At 37.1% G+C, this 14,636-nt stretch overlaps 1 protein-coding gene across 2 annotated transcripts; it reads left to right on the top strand.

Moving 5' to 3' along the window:
* Positions 1-5,556: 5,556 nt before the first annotated feature.
* Positions 5,557-14,580, top strand: cyb561 (cytochrome b561). 2 transcript variants are annotated; one of them, XM_082184295.1, is made up of 6 exons: positions 5,557-5,767; positions 6,531-6,744; positions 9,748-9,846; positions 11,229-11,332; positions 12,502-12,659; positions 13,527-14,580. In XM_082184295.1, exons 2-6 carry the CDS (start codon positions 6,537-6,539, stop codon positions 13,717-13,719), a joined length of 762 nt encoding a protein of 253 aa, XP_082040421.1. In that variant the 5' UTR covers positions 5,557-5,767; positions 6,531-6,536; the 3' UTR covers positions 13,720-14,580. The 2 variants fall into 2 exon arrangements, with proteins under 2 accessions (XP_082040421.1, XP_082040420.1); XM_082184294.1 differs by having other exon boundaries at positions 5,558-5,767; positions 6,534-6,744.
* The last annotated feature ends 56 nt before the right edge of the window (positions 14,581-14,636 follow it).

The following is a 14,636-nucleotide window of genomic DNA, read 5'->3' as shown; positions in this document are numbered from 1 at the left end:
TGGTAATGCTTTTGACATTTCAAATTAGCGTCTCAGGAGGTGGAACGACGGCTTTTTGCTTGTGGGTGGTTCATCTTGACAGTTCATTTCAAGTGGTTCTGTTCTCCAGTGCACAATTACCCTACATATCACTTAGATCAAGTCTTATCGTGGTGGTCTCATAAATGCAGTCTCTCTCTCTCACATGCACACGCAGCCCATAGTGGTTGTTTACTCTGCTCTGCACACTCACCAGGTTGCCATGGATGCATCTGACTGCCTGTTTGCATGCCTCATTCTAGTCCACAGGTCACTACAGAGCCATGCCTTAAACATAAATACATACGCTGGTGCACGTCTACATATATTCACTATTTGCTTATACACATAAACACAGTCATTGCCCTTAGACTTCAGACTGGTCAAGAGTGAAGCAATGCATCAGAACAGACTGGAATTCCAAGCAAAAGGGGAAACAGATCTCTCTCTCTCTCTCTCTCTCTCTCTCTAGCGAGCGGCAGATAGTTTGCTCTTTTACGTCAAAGGCTCATTCATGTGAAGGTGGTGTGGAGCGATCGATGTGCACATGTTGACAGATAAGAAAAGCAGCTAAAAATAAACCATCCACGGCAAAAACCATCCACTACCTCACAGCCGCAAGGACAAACACATGAATTTTTGCTCTCTTCCTGGTACAACAGAGAGAAAACAGGATAAGAGGAGGATGAACGCAGAACAAAGATTGAGGAAATGTCACTGAAACCAGCCCTCTCTGTTTAGCAGTAACACATACAACACACTGCATGAGTGTAGATGTGTGTGTGTGTGTGTTCAAAAGTTGCAGGTTATTGCATACTTTTTAAAAGCATCTTTGCTCCTATGATTTGATAGTTGAACGTGGAAAATGTTCACCCAAAAATATATATGGAATATAGAAAGTTTCTCTCTCTCTCTGCTTTCTGGCTATGCATCTTAGTTGATTTTTTAATTGATTCGGTATTTAAAAATATTCGGGATTCGGTATTTCGGTTATCAAAAAATGCACTCTTCCTTATAGAAGGCGAAAAACAGTATGTGACAAAAGAAGTACATAAGAATTCACAGTACTCATAAAAGAGAAGGCAAAAAGTACTCAGATCATCAGATGACTTACTTCTTCCGGCGGGATACTGAAGTGTGCATACGATGGACACTTTACCATCCCATGAGGCCACGGGAGAGGATTTATGAATGGCACTGAATGGACGTAACTGACTCTATAGGTCACATGATAATGAAAGCATGGCAATGTAGTACGTCCAGATTGCATTCATACTACATAGAACATAGGCTACTTTTTTAGCGGTTGCAAAGTATTTATTCAAAATAAGTTCCTACTCAAGAGAGTATGCGATAATCGGACGCAGTGTTTTTGCAAAATGAACATGAATGATTCGACTAAATTGACCAATTTTTTATTTTTTTTATCCAACTGACAACCATCACCATTAACATTACAAAAAATACTGGGTTACACTTAATTTAACTAAAGTTTAACTTAATTAACTATGGCCTGGTTTCACAGACAGGGCTTTAATTAAGCCAGGATTAGGCTTTAGTTCGATTAGGATATTTAGGTAGCTTTTATAAACAAGCCTTCGAAAAAAACATTACTGATGTGTGTGTTGAGACAAAACAATGGCACTGACATATTTTAAGATCTGTCAGTGCAAGTTGCTTTCAGTTAAAACAGCTCAAACATGGATTTTAGTCTGGGACTAGGCTTAAGCCAAACCACAGGGATATGTATTTACTAGGGTTAGGGATTGGTTTAGGATTAATAGCGTGGAATTATGCATAATTTATAGTCATCAGTAACTACATGTAATATGTGTAACAAGAACACTGTAAAAAATAAAGTATTAACAAATACTAAAATAAAGCATTGAATATAGCTTTAGACTGCTTAAAAATGTAGATGTGCCAAAGCGAATCTTTAGGAGAGCGCTGAGATCCGGGCAGCATCACGTCTCCATGGAGAAGCATCTCCAGTCCTAACAGTTATGACTCACCATTATAAAAGCATGAAAAAAAAAAACCCCATGAAAACCTCCGCGGTCATAGTCCTCCCAGACGCATCCGTGACGTTATTCCTCACAAAGATTAGGATCATCCGTTGTTTCTCACTATAATGAAAACACACTGAGGTTATTGCACTCTTTCACACAAACAAATTCCATTTCCTTTTTCCTCATAATTTGTAATACTTCACTTACATAACCCACATACAAATATTTACATGTACTCACCCATACACAAACTATAGAACCTATTAAATTTGCATGTTATTTTTACTTTCTTGGACTCAAAAGCATCCAGAGAAAGATATAGTTAAAACAGGCACAATTGTTATAAGCCCTCTAATATACAGTAGGATAAATCATATCACATCATCATGAACTATACTCATATTGTCATATTATTATAGTACTAAAGGGATTAAAATAAGGAAGTCATTATTTGGACTCCAGGTGTGTCTGTTTTCAAATGTGCTCTTTTGCATTTTATTTTTAGCTGTTTTCCTGTCTTCCTTCTCTCTGTTAGTTCTTGGCCGGTGTTGGAGGCCATCAGGCAGCAGCAGTGCAGAGAGCCGGCTGTTGTCATGGCGACAAGACACTTCGCCGTACTGCAAGTTAGCAGGTTAGCAGGTTAGCGTGCTCTGGAAGCAAATCAAAGCACTGCATCGCCGTTCTGCACAATTTAAGGTCCCAAACACTAACCTAGCTCTCAAACACGCACACATATTCCAGCGTAACCTTACAGCTTTGAGATTTAAGGTAGGCCAAGTGACATTCCTGGTGGGTTGGGGTTTTACGTTTTTTTTCTTTTTTTCGTAACGGATTTTCGTAACTATATTTTGTAACAAAAGGGGCGGGTCGGGGTCATAAAAGGGACTATATAAACACACAGGGCCCACCGCTAAGGAGTTTACTGGATATTTGCCCTGCCAAAAGGTCTGTCTGAGACGCAGCTCTCTGTGTGCACGCGGGTAACGAATTGAGTTTCTTTCGCATCTTTTTGCTCATGAACGGTTTAAATCATTTGAATGTTTATGAAGAACACGGTCACGTTCTAATACCGCTTTCTAGTTTGTAAATAACAAGCAGATTTTTTATTCCAAGCAGCCGAAAAGCACGATCTCCCTCTGGAGCTGAATTGAACATCGCGCCAATTTTGCAAATTTGCAATGATTGGTTGTTATTTGGCGTGGGCCAAGCTCAGGACTAGAGCCGAGGGCCTGGCGCGAACCTGCTGTGCTGAACGGACCCGCGGGACCATGCAATTCCCATTCATATTCATGGCTGCGCCTGTCAAACAAGGTCAAAACAGGACAGACGTCAATATGGATGCATGTCTGTGAGAAATCCCTGCATCCTTGTGCATAATGTGCAAGTTTCACAGGGGACATTTTTATAATGCTGCAGTGAGACAAACTCAAACTGAAGTTGGATCTCCTCACCTGACAGGAAGTTGGCCCTTAGCTCAAAAAGGACGAGAAACAAAGGGGGGGAGAGAAAGTTTCTAAATGCGTAATCGTAAAACAGTGAATCAATTATGAGTCATTACTTTGTGATCTCATACTCGAAATGTCATCTCTCATCACTCACTCCCACCCCCAGCAGAAAGGCAGGAAATGAAAGGACAGGGAAAGTGAGGGGAAGAATGGTGTTATTGACGGAGAGCGGGATTATAGCGCTGAAGATAATGTCAGTGCTGTGACACATCATGCATACACATTATGTCAGCATAAGCTCTAATATCGTGGCCAATGACGAGACAGGAGATATTGCAGATGAATTGCAGCTATATCCACAGCTCACTGCATCCCTCTTGTGGTCAGTGTGTGATATAATATAAAGGATGATATTCAGCTGGTATAATGCTGTGGGCTATGCAAATGAACTCTACAGATAATTCTGTCCTGACAAGGCAAATCTATATACAGTTCTGCTCATAAGTGTGTACATACCACCAGCAGAAAATGCTAGATAATTTCAACAAATTAAGAGGAATCATAAAGAGTGCATGCTATTTTATTTTATTTAGTAATGTCCCGAATAAGCCGTTTCACGTAACAGATGTTTACACAGAGTCCACAATCAATGACTGAGGCCAGTACTAAATAAAACAAAAATGATCTTTACACAAAATATGAAAGAATTACACATCGTGATCCTGTTCAAAAGTTATGAAAAGTTACTTATGGCACATAACAGCCATTGATCATCCATCTTGCATATTCTGCATAGGGAAGGTAAACTTATGAGCAGAACTGTAGCTTTGTGGAAAATTACATTTGAATATATATACAGTGGTGGCCAAAATTATTAGAATAGTAAGATTTTTAAATGTTTTAAAATAAGTCTCTTCTGCTCACCAAGGCTTTTTTTTTATTTGATCCAAAATACAGCAAAAACAGTAATATTGTGAAATATTTTACAATTTAAAATAGCCTAAATGTTTTCTATTTGAATATATTTTGAAATGCAATTTATTTCTGTGTTGGTAAAGCTAAGTTTTCAGCATCATTTCTCCAGTCTTCAGTGTCACATGATCCTTCAGAAATCATTCTAATATGATGATTTGATGCTCAAGAAACATTTCTTATTATTGAAAACAGTTGTGTAAATTTTTTTTTTCAGGATTATTTAATAAACAGAACGCATTTATCTGAATAGAAAGCTTTTGTAACATTATCACTACCGTTCAAAAGTTTGCGGTCAGTAAGAGGTATTTTTTTTTTTGGAAAGAATTAATAATTTTATTTAGCAAGGATGCATTAAATTGATAAAAAGTGACAGTATATACATTTACTATGTTGCAAAAGCTTTCTATTTCAGATAAATGCTGTTCTTATGAACTTTCTGTTCATCAAAGAATCCTGAAAAGAAATTGGGAAAAGAACTGCTTTCAACATTGATAATAATAAATGTTTCTTGAGCATCAAATCATTAAAATGGTTTCTGAAGGATCATGTGACACTGAAGACTGGAGTAATGATGCTGACAATTCACAGCAATAAATTACATTTTAACATACTGTATTAAAAAATAAAACAGTTATTTTCCCATTTCAAATTGTACAAATATTTTTTATTATACTTTTTATTGTATATTTGATCTGCAGCCTTGGTGGTGAGCAAAAGGTACTTTTTAAAAAACAAAAAAATATTTTGAACTTTTGAACGGTAGTATAAAACTATAAAGAATCAAAACAGACATCAATAATAACAAATAAACAATAAATTATTATTAATCGATTGCTCGCTAGGTTACTGTTTAGATGTGAGCATGCATTCTCTCTGCACGATAAATGATTGGAAGTGCTGAAATATAATATGGTTTAAGGATGGTTAGACAACATGATCAAATCATCAGCAATCACACAAAGATGCAGGTTACCAAGGCAACGGAAGCATCATCCTCTGCATAATAACCCCTCCCATCTCCCGAGCAGCAGCCAATGGTGATAGCGTAGGGGCGTGGCCAATATCTGCCCGTCAACTTACAAGTGCGTCAAGCAAGCCGTGAGCTACAATAGAAGTTAATGTGGTGAATGCCAGGCAGGCGCGTGAGTTGCGCGGCTAAATCAGCAGAGAATTCGAATTAATTGTATAGAGAGAATATCAGATACATTTTTGAAAGTAGGTTACTTACCCCTCCGAGCAGCAAGGATCTCGTGATTCTTGTCTGAAATACTATTAATAAAAACACGCCCTTTCCTCCGGCTTTCTGGAGACGTGGCGCAGGTGAGTGACACTTTTTCACTCTATTGACAGCGCGTGTGATGCTGCATCATCATTTAGTGGCAAATACTATTGAAAATTGCATCAGCTCTGGATTATGGTTTGCACGACGTCTGGAGGAGTTTTCCCTCTGTTATCCAAGGGTTCATCTTAAAACTTGTTATTATCACGACGAGGTTATGGTTCTAGACCTCTAAACATGATGTGCTTGCACCAGATAAGTGGGAGTTTAAGCTTGTTAATCATCATGTAGTCATTGTTTTTACACGAGGGTGATGTTGTGCTTTCGTAAGTCAGGCAAAGACCACATGATGAACACACGAGACAAAGTCTTTTATCTGCATAATGTGTTTACTTAAGGTTTCATAATGCAAACGACAGAAATCACGTGATTATCCATTGGATAATATCCAGACAACAATATGAAGAGTTGTTGCTATTCCATACTGCAAATATTAATATCACTATGGATGTTTAATAATATTGCAATTACAGAACTACATGACTGTATTCGTTATGTCATGCCTGTATGTCCACTTATTAGTTTTATTAATAAAACAAAATTTCACTTACTTGACTGTTTCTTATAACTATTTCTGGTGCTTTCTATATTTTGAATATGTCCGGGTCGCAATTATAGCCTATTTTACATGAAAAAAAGCAAATCTACTACCCATATAATTCATTAAATATGTAATTTGCAAAGAGGTGGAGTCTTGTACATCCCTTTAAAGTTCTCTTTCTTTCTATCATCCCTGTGTCCCAGCAGGTAATGGAGGGTATGGCGTTGAACGCGGGCGGCTTGCGGACTCTGCCGTGGTACGTGGTGTGTTCTCAGGTGCTGGGGGTTACATGTGTGGTGATCACAGGCGTGTGGATGGGACATTACCGGGGAGGCTACGCCTGGGACGGCTCAGCTCAAGAGTTTAACGTCCACCCTCTCTGTATGGTCCTCGGCCTGGTCTTCCTCTATGGAGATGGTAAGAATAAATAGAGTAAAGAATAGAGTAGAGTAAATAAGTACAAAATAAAATATAATATGTATTTTTTTAAAACTTCATTTAACTTATGTTTGCAAAATAAATAAATAGAAGAGTTGCAGTTCAGGAAATAGCCTAGTATAAATGCTAGTTTTGACACCCAAGGGTACTGATATAGTTTTTCTGGGCTGAATATATTTCTTTTTTCTGTAGCCCAGCAGGTGAACATGCAGTGCTAGAACTGCCTAGAAAAATAATCTTTTCTTTTTCTTTTCATTTAATCAGTTTTAATACCTTGAAATGACTGATTAACCTAGTATTCTTCTGCTGTGTTGGTGGCGTGAACAAATGTTGGCATTACTTGAGGCATTTATCAACCCATTTATTCTCTCACTCAAACAGTGCATTTTAAACTACACTATTGGGTATAAATTGTGGTTAAAAATTGGAATGTATAAAATGCATATTAAATCCAATATATTAAAATAATAATGTAAACAGTTAAAATGTTTATGTAAATACTGTTCAAAAGTTATTGTATTAAAAATACAAAACCGTAATTGTGAAATATTATTTTAAAATGTCATTTATTCCTGTGATGGTAAATCTGAATTTTCAGCCTTCATCCAGTTGAATCCAGTCTTCAGTGTCACATAATCCTTCAGAAATCATTTTAATATGCTGATCTGATGCTCAAGATTTTTTATTTTTTATTATTATTTTTATAAGTTGAAAACAGTTGTGCTGCTATATATATATATATATATATATAGCCTATATATATATATAAATATAAGTACTGTGCAAAAGTCTTTGGCATGTTAATATCCCCTGACACAAGTGCCAGTACTTTTCACAGTATTGTAGCTTTGCAGGAAGGTTTCTTTAAGCATCTCGGAGACGTTCTGCAGTTCTTCTGGATTTAGTCTGTCTCAGTTTTTTCTGTTTCTTCATGTAATCACAGACGGACTCGATGATGGTGAGATCAGATCATACCGGCTGTTGTCTGGCTCCTTGTGCATACACAAATCTCACTGGATTATTACAATTAATGGCAAAAACAATGTTTGGAAATGTAAACTGATATTTCCTACTGACACACTACAGCAAAAGAGGGGGAGGGGGAGGGGGGGGGGGGGGGTTGTTATGTTAAAGGACAAGTTCGGTATTTTACACTTAAAGCCCTGTTTACAGCTCGTATCTGATGAAATAGAACGGTTAAGATAAAAATTTGGACACATGCTGGCTGCTGTCCCGAGAATTTTAGGTTTATTTCGCTTCCCCCCCCACCCCCACAATGGTTGTCTATGTGCACTGGAAGATTCCGTCCTAAAAACACATTAAACTTTCGTTTACAAAGACGTGAAACTCACCGAGTGGTCAGGGGTGTTCACTGATATGTTCCATCAAAAATCGCTGAAAAAGATGCATTCCAACAGGTTTTATCGTAGTTTTTGTCCAACTCCATTGACTTAATAGAACGTGCTGTGAGACCGCAGCACCTTTACGGTATTACTCCGCCGCTTCTTCTTCTGCTTCTTCTGTGCATTCAATGAAATGCCCGTGGTTTGCTTGCAATTGGCAAAGGTGCATTATCGCCACCAACTGGGCTGGAGTGTCTATTATTCAAGCTCTCAACGGAAGAATCACGGGTGTGACGCGTTTGGCAAAATAGGTCCACAAAAGCGAAATAAACCTAAAATTCTCGGGACAGCAGCATGTGTCCAAATTTTTATCTTAACCGTTCTATTTCATCAGATACGATCTGTAAACAGGGCTTTAAGTGTAAAATACCGAACTTGTCCTTTAATGATATTAACATGCATAATATTAACAAGACTTTTGCACAATACTGTATAAATAATATTAAGATATATGTTCCTCATAATGTATGTTACATAATGTAAAAGTAAAAATAGTGTGTCTTAATGAACAAAATCTACTATATTTAAATTAGTAATACTTCTTACTGTGGTCTTATGGTGTATGATTTATCAATCCAGGTAATTCTTTAAAAAAAACTTTGACTTTAATCAAAAAGTGTTCTCTCGTTTTTCTATAATACAATTGGCCAAATGTCAGTGATATAGCATAGTTGGTTGCAAAGACCAGATTGGGTGTAATTGTGTAATAAGACATCTTTGGGTCTTCTGTCTCTCTGCCCGTAGGGTGTGTGTGTGTGTGTGTGTGTGTGTGTGTGTGTGTGTGTGTGACTCTGTGCTTGTAATAAAACACTGAACAGGAAGGGCCAGCTAATGCTGTTAGAGCTAAGATCTGATTTGTTTCCTGATTTTTGTGTATATATGAATCAATATGGGCTAGAATACTTCATGGTTGGTTTTCAAACAGAGATCAAGCCCTGCTGAGAGATAGTATTGTGTAGTTTTCTCTATTAATCTGTAACTGCTGTTGTCTAGGTTACAGTAAAGAAAATAGTCAGAGAAGAGCAATTATTTTGAACCATTTGAAATGGATGTATCTGATCTCTATAATTGTGTATATATATATATATATATATATATATATACACACACACACACACACACACACACACACACACTTCTGTGCTGTTAAAGTATAATCACAGTCAATTCATGGTTCGTCCATCTGGACACTTAATAAAGCACTCGACAGAGAGAGACAGATGTTAATTGAGCTAACATCTTTAGCAGTGATCCTCCGATTCAAAGCCCTCGTCATGGCAATTTAATTAGGAAATTATATCTGAAAGGTCACTGGCCTATTAGAGGTTTAGCTGTCCCAAAAAACACCAGTAAAAACAGCCCAGAGGGGATCTGTCTGCTTGTACAAAGGCCAAAAAGACACACAGGAATACATCTTCAGCTGTTATTTGACAAGTTACTGCATCTGTAGAATATCAGTCCTGACGCAGGCTGTTTATGGTGCCTTTAAGACTTCTATCTTGTAATTCTTTTATAATTGGCTAACCTTTTCACATATGATAAAATGGCTTAATAAGAGCTTGTTCTTTCTCTACCACAGCTGTTCTGGTTTACCGTGTCTTCAGAAATGAGACTAAACGTTCTGTGAAAATTCTCCACGCTCTGCTGCATATGATGGCCCTCATCATCAGTATTGTGGGTAAGTCCAACATGCGTGTGCTAACAGGCTAGAAGAAAACGTAGATTACATGTACGTTTGGCAGCACTGTTGTTTAGCTGGGTATTTGTTTATTGACACAGATTTTAGCTTAAATTCTCAACTGCTGCGGTCACAGCCATTTCCCGTGACTAATGTGCTGTTTGAACCGGTAAATAAGGGGAAAACTAAAATTTTCTTCAGATAAACAGATGTATTTTATTAATCGCAGGGCACAGGATAACTAGACTTGCATTTCCAACAAGTCAACATCAATGCGTGCAACTTAACTGCTCTGTTACAGTCTATATATGTACTCTACCGTTTACAAGTTTGGGGTCAGTAAGATTTTCTTTTTTTTTTAAAAAAGGTACACGATGTAACTTGTGGCCCTCGAGAGGTTAAAAAACAAAATGGCATGCATTTTGCAGAAGAACATTGTTTTTGGTTGTGCTTCGGCATCTGTGTGACGGCGGATGAATATGGTTATCCTCCTGCTCAGAAAACATTCACTACTGCTCTTAAGAGATATAACCAGTTTATATGGAAAGGATCTCAAGCTGACTAGCTGAAGACGTTACTGTAGCTTTACCTATTAATAGACATGGTGCTTACTTGAAAATAAACTCCAGCACAGCTACACAACCATGAAACGACTCTCACAATAGATAATGTTTTACAATGAACTATGTTAAGAGAGCTACATGGCAATTTATCTGTTCAATAAAATACCCTAATCACCTTTAAGTAATAAATGCTTTTACATTTCAAATCCCTCAGTTCTCGCCATCTCCGAAAAGCCAATGTTGATTCTTGGTTTATTACAAGCTTTGTCGCGTTCATTTTGCCAGCAGACTTCTCTTTTCTGCGTGTTTTTAAAAAAAATGGGTGATTCCCCAGAGGTTCAAGTTTTAGCTGCTCCATGTCGACCTTTCTCGCTCGTTGTGACAACTAACCTATGCCAAGCCCACATGCGTCAAAGTAGCCGGAGCAACTTTTCTCTATTTACGGATATGATGAGACACGCACGGATGAGTGACGCAAGTATGCAATTTTGCACGAAAAGCATCCCTTCAGGTCTAAAATATAAACAATTTGAATAGGCTTACCATAGTGAATCAGGGTAAAACAAAAAACACGTTTTCTCAATTCTCAAATTAATATGATTTTTTTTTGATGATAGAGGAAAGGAAATGTTCAATTTTCCTTCAGGTTTTGAATAGTGATGGGAGATTTTCAGACATACAAGTATCTTAAAAGTTTACTAAAACAAAATAGATAACATGCCTAAAACATCAGCAGTTTGATTTAAATTAAATGCAGAAAATTGTGAAGACAAATACAAAGTATATGTTTTTAATCTCTCTCTCTCTCTCTCTCCACAGGTCTTGTGGCCGCATTTGATTTCCATTCATCGGCTAAGATCCCTCACATGTATTCTCTGCACAGCTGGTGTGGCATGCTCACTTTTGTGCTGTTTTTCCTGCAGGTAATTTGCAGTTATTTCCTTTTGACCAGGGCGAAGGTCTGTTTGCATTTAAACAGCTTCCTTTGTCCTTATTTGAACAGCTGAGCTGCATCATGACTGTTCTGCAAAAGTGTTTGTGGTTTGGAGGCACTTTGCTCTGCATTAGCAAACCCCCGTGTGGAGGGTCACATCCATTACATCACTATTATTGACATCAGAACATTGCTATTAGTGTTTTTATTGGCACTGGTAATCCAGCCTTGAAACCTGACCTTATAGTCCACTCCATATACTCTACATGCATCTGAAAAAATTTATTAAATTCCACTTCATATTGTATGTACATCTGAAAAATAGGATTTAATTATTTTATTATACTTGTGTATATATATATATCATAGACTGTAAAAAAATATGGATGTAGTGTCTGTGACGTCAGCGTTAGGTTTCGGAAGACCGTTTTTGAAGCCTAAAGTGGGCGTAGCCGACCGTCGCCATCTTGGCAGCGCGTCACTCCCGAATTCATTTATTTTTACAGACAGACAATTAGCTGGAGGTAACATGACAGCTAACAGACAGCAGACAAACGGCTATTGATGACTAATGACCACAGCAGCGGGAATCCACCTGTCACTCAAAAGTGGACACACCCTTAATTATGCAGAAATTTAAGGCTTAATATAATTTAAACGGATGAGTTATAGAAATAAATTTACTCCCCTCACAGTCGTCATGAAGGGCAAAATTAGCTGTATAGACCAAAGCCACTTTTTGCTCCAGGCTGTAAACATGTTTTTTTCTGCTTTAAAGTTGGGCATTTCAAAATGGGGGAGATGCAGATTTGACTCACTTTTGAGGCCAGCCTCAAGCGGCCAGTTGATGAATTGCCGTTTAATTCACTTCCGTGTTGGTTTCAAGAGAGAGACAGGGAGGTTGCCGCTTGATATATATATATATATATATATATATAAATAAATAAAGTTATTATTTTTATTTTTTTTACACATTTACAAGTAATTACATTATATATCTTTTTCATTATTATTTATTTTTTTGGGGGCGATTATCAATTTCTTATAACCTTTTCATAATTTGAGGACACCTGATCCTACAACATTTTTAAGAGACCAATGGAATAGATCGCCTCAAGTTGTCTTAGGACTGACTTCTCCTCCTCTCCTTTGCTCCAGTGGTTACTGGGACTGGGATTTTTCCTTTTCCCATGGGCATCTGCTCAGTTGAGGAGTTGGTATCTCCCTCTGCACGTCTTCTTCGGCCTGTTGCTGCTGGCCATGTCTGTGGGATCATGCCTGCTGGGAATCACAGAGAAACTGCTCTTCAGTATCATGTGAGTGGTCAATGAATGCATCTAACGGATATCATTTTTTAAAATAACAACTGATGTCACTAAGCCGAGGTAAACATTTTGAATGAGAGGAAAGGAATGAGTCACCGTGTGAATGAGTCACAGCGGAAAGAGACTTTCAATGAATATTAATGATATTAGGCTTCTTTTCTTCATCTCTCACTATGAGCATCAAATGCTGGATTTATTCAAGATATTCCTTGTGTGCCTATTTACTGTGTAACTCATGAATAGTTTATTTAAAAAAATTATAAAATATGCTGCACATATAATTATTAACTTCATTAACGCATAAATAAACACTCTTAACACATTTGGGTGGTTGCAAGCGGAATTCATATCCAAATAGTACAATAGAAATAATTAGGAAAAGTCCCACACACTGACATAACAGGTAAAGGCACGTTCACACGAAGAACGATAACTATAACGATAAAGATAGTTCTAAAAATCATTAGTCCGCACCACAACTATAATGATAACAGCACAGTGAAATAATATTGTTGGAATCACTTTCAGTATATTTTTTTCAGCCAATGAACAATAAAAACAGTGACAGCCAATCAGAATCCGTCCTGCTTGAAAGAGCTCGAGCATTTAAAGCGGCAGAAAAAACTGCAGCGTACACTTAGAATAAGCAGAATGAAATCGTCCACTTGTGTGGACATTAATATAGTTATCGTTACAGACATCGTTCTTTGTGTGAACTATCTCTTTAAATCTTTCTTAAATAACTGCTCCAGTTCAGACGTGGGCCTGAAGCTTGTGTTATTTAAGTTTTGCAAGTTACAACAGTGTTTTTCCATTCATTTAACAATAAAGATTTTATGGCACATTTCCTGTTCTCAGGCCTACTTACTCCAAGTTTGCTGCTGAGGGGGTCCTGGCAAATATTTTGGGCTTGTTGCTGGTGTGCTTTGGGGTCGTGGTGGGTTACGTGGTGACTAGAGATGATTTCAGGCGACCACCGAATCCTGAGGAGGAGGCTCTATCTGTGCATTTTAAGACCCTGTCGGAAGGAGAAATCCCCAGTTCTCCTTAATGTCTTAATATACTACAAACAACTGCCTTTCTGCCCGTGTCCTAGCAAACCTGTCAGCCAGTTCCTTCATTTGCAGTCTTCATATTATTTGTATTTGACACCCCCTTGTCATATGAACGTTAAAGTTAACGTTTAAATTACCACTATGTATTAAAGGATTAAATTACCACCATGTATGGAACAGAAAACATGTTTCTGTTTTTATTATTGGAGTAATTATGTTTTTTTTTTTTTTCAGGGTTAGGCTTTTTTTTTTGGAGTGATTTTTAATTGTTTATATATTTTGTATATATATATATATATACATACACACACAATTATATAGTGTTTAAATGCATTACATTATTTGAAATATCAGGATGTACTTTCTTGTGCCTTAGAATTTAGATTACTATACACACACACACAGAGTTTGGCAAGTTACTTAATTAATTTCTTGCAACTAATTGTGCATCTTTAACAGTTTAAATAGATTACTGTACTAATTACTCTCTAAAAAGTATTGCATTACTTATTACTTTCTAAATCCCATATCAACCTCGACCAGTTGAACAATACAAGAAATGACATGAAACTACTCTTTTAATGCTCTCAAATAAATAATATAAAATTGTAAAAATTATTCTTGAACTGACAAAAATATTTAAAGTGAGAAAGTTATATTAGAAACATATATTTTAACATTAGTAAATGTAAAATTAATTAAATTATAGTAATTAATGACTTAGTAATGCATCACTCACTCTCTCTCACACACACACACAGTCTGAAAGTGTACAGATGATCTGCTGGTGCCCTTGTACTGTATTTTCATTGCTGTGTTTGTATTGTGTACTTGTCTGTTGCAAGTGTAGTGCCAATATTTATATCACTGTTTTCTATTTGATATAAAATATCAGTATGTGTTCATAATGCTT

This window comes from Leuciscus leuciscus (genome assembly GCF_965113295.1).
Source record: "Leuciscus leuciscus genome assembly, chromosome: 1".
Lineage (NCBI taxonomy): Eukaryota > Metazoa > Chordata > Actinopteri > Cypriniformes > Leuciscidae > Leuciscus > Leuciscus leuciscus.
This window is presented reverse-complemented; position numbering and strand designations above follow the sequence as displayed.

Excerpts from the sequence above, each read along its gene's own strand:
- cyb561 (XM_082184295.1), top strand. The coding sequence starts at position 6,537 with ATGGAGGGTATGGCGTTGAACGCGGGCGGCTTGCGGACTCTGCCGTGG. Across the intron at positions 6,745-9,747 it reads GGTCTTCCTCTATGGAGATG|CTGTTCTGGTTTACCGTGTC; the intron begins GTAAGAATAAAT and ends TCTCTACCACAG. Across the intron at positions 12,660-13,526 it reads AAACTGCTCTTCAGTATCAT|GCCTACTTACTCCAAGTTTG; the intron begins GTGAGTGGTCAA and ends TCCTGTTCTCAG.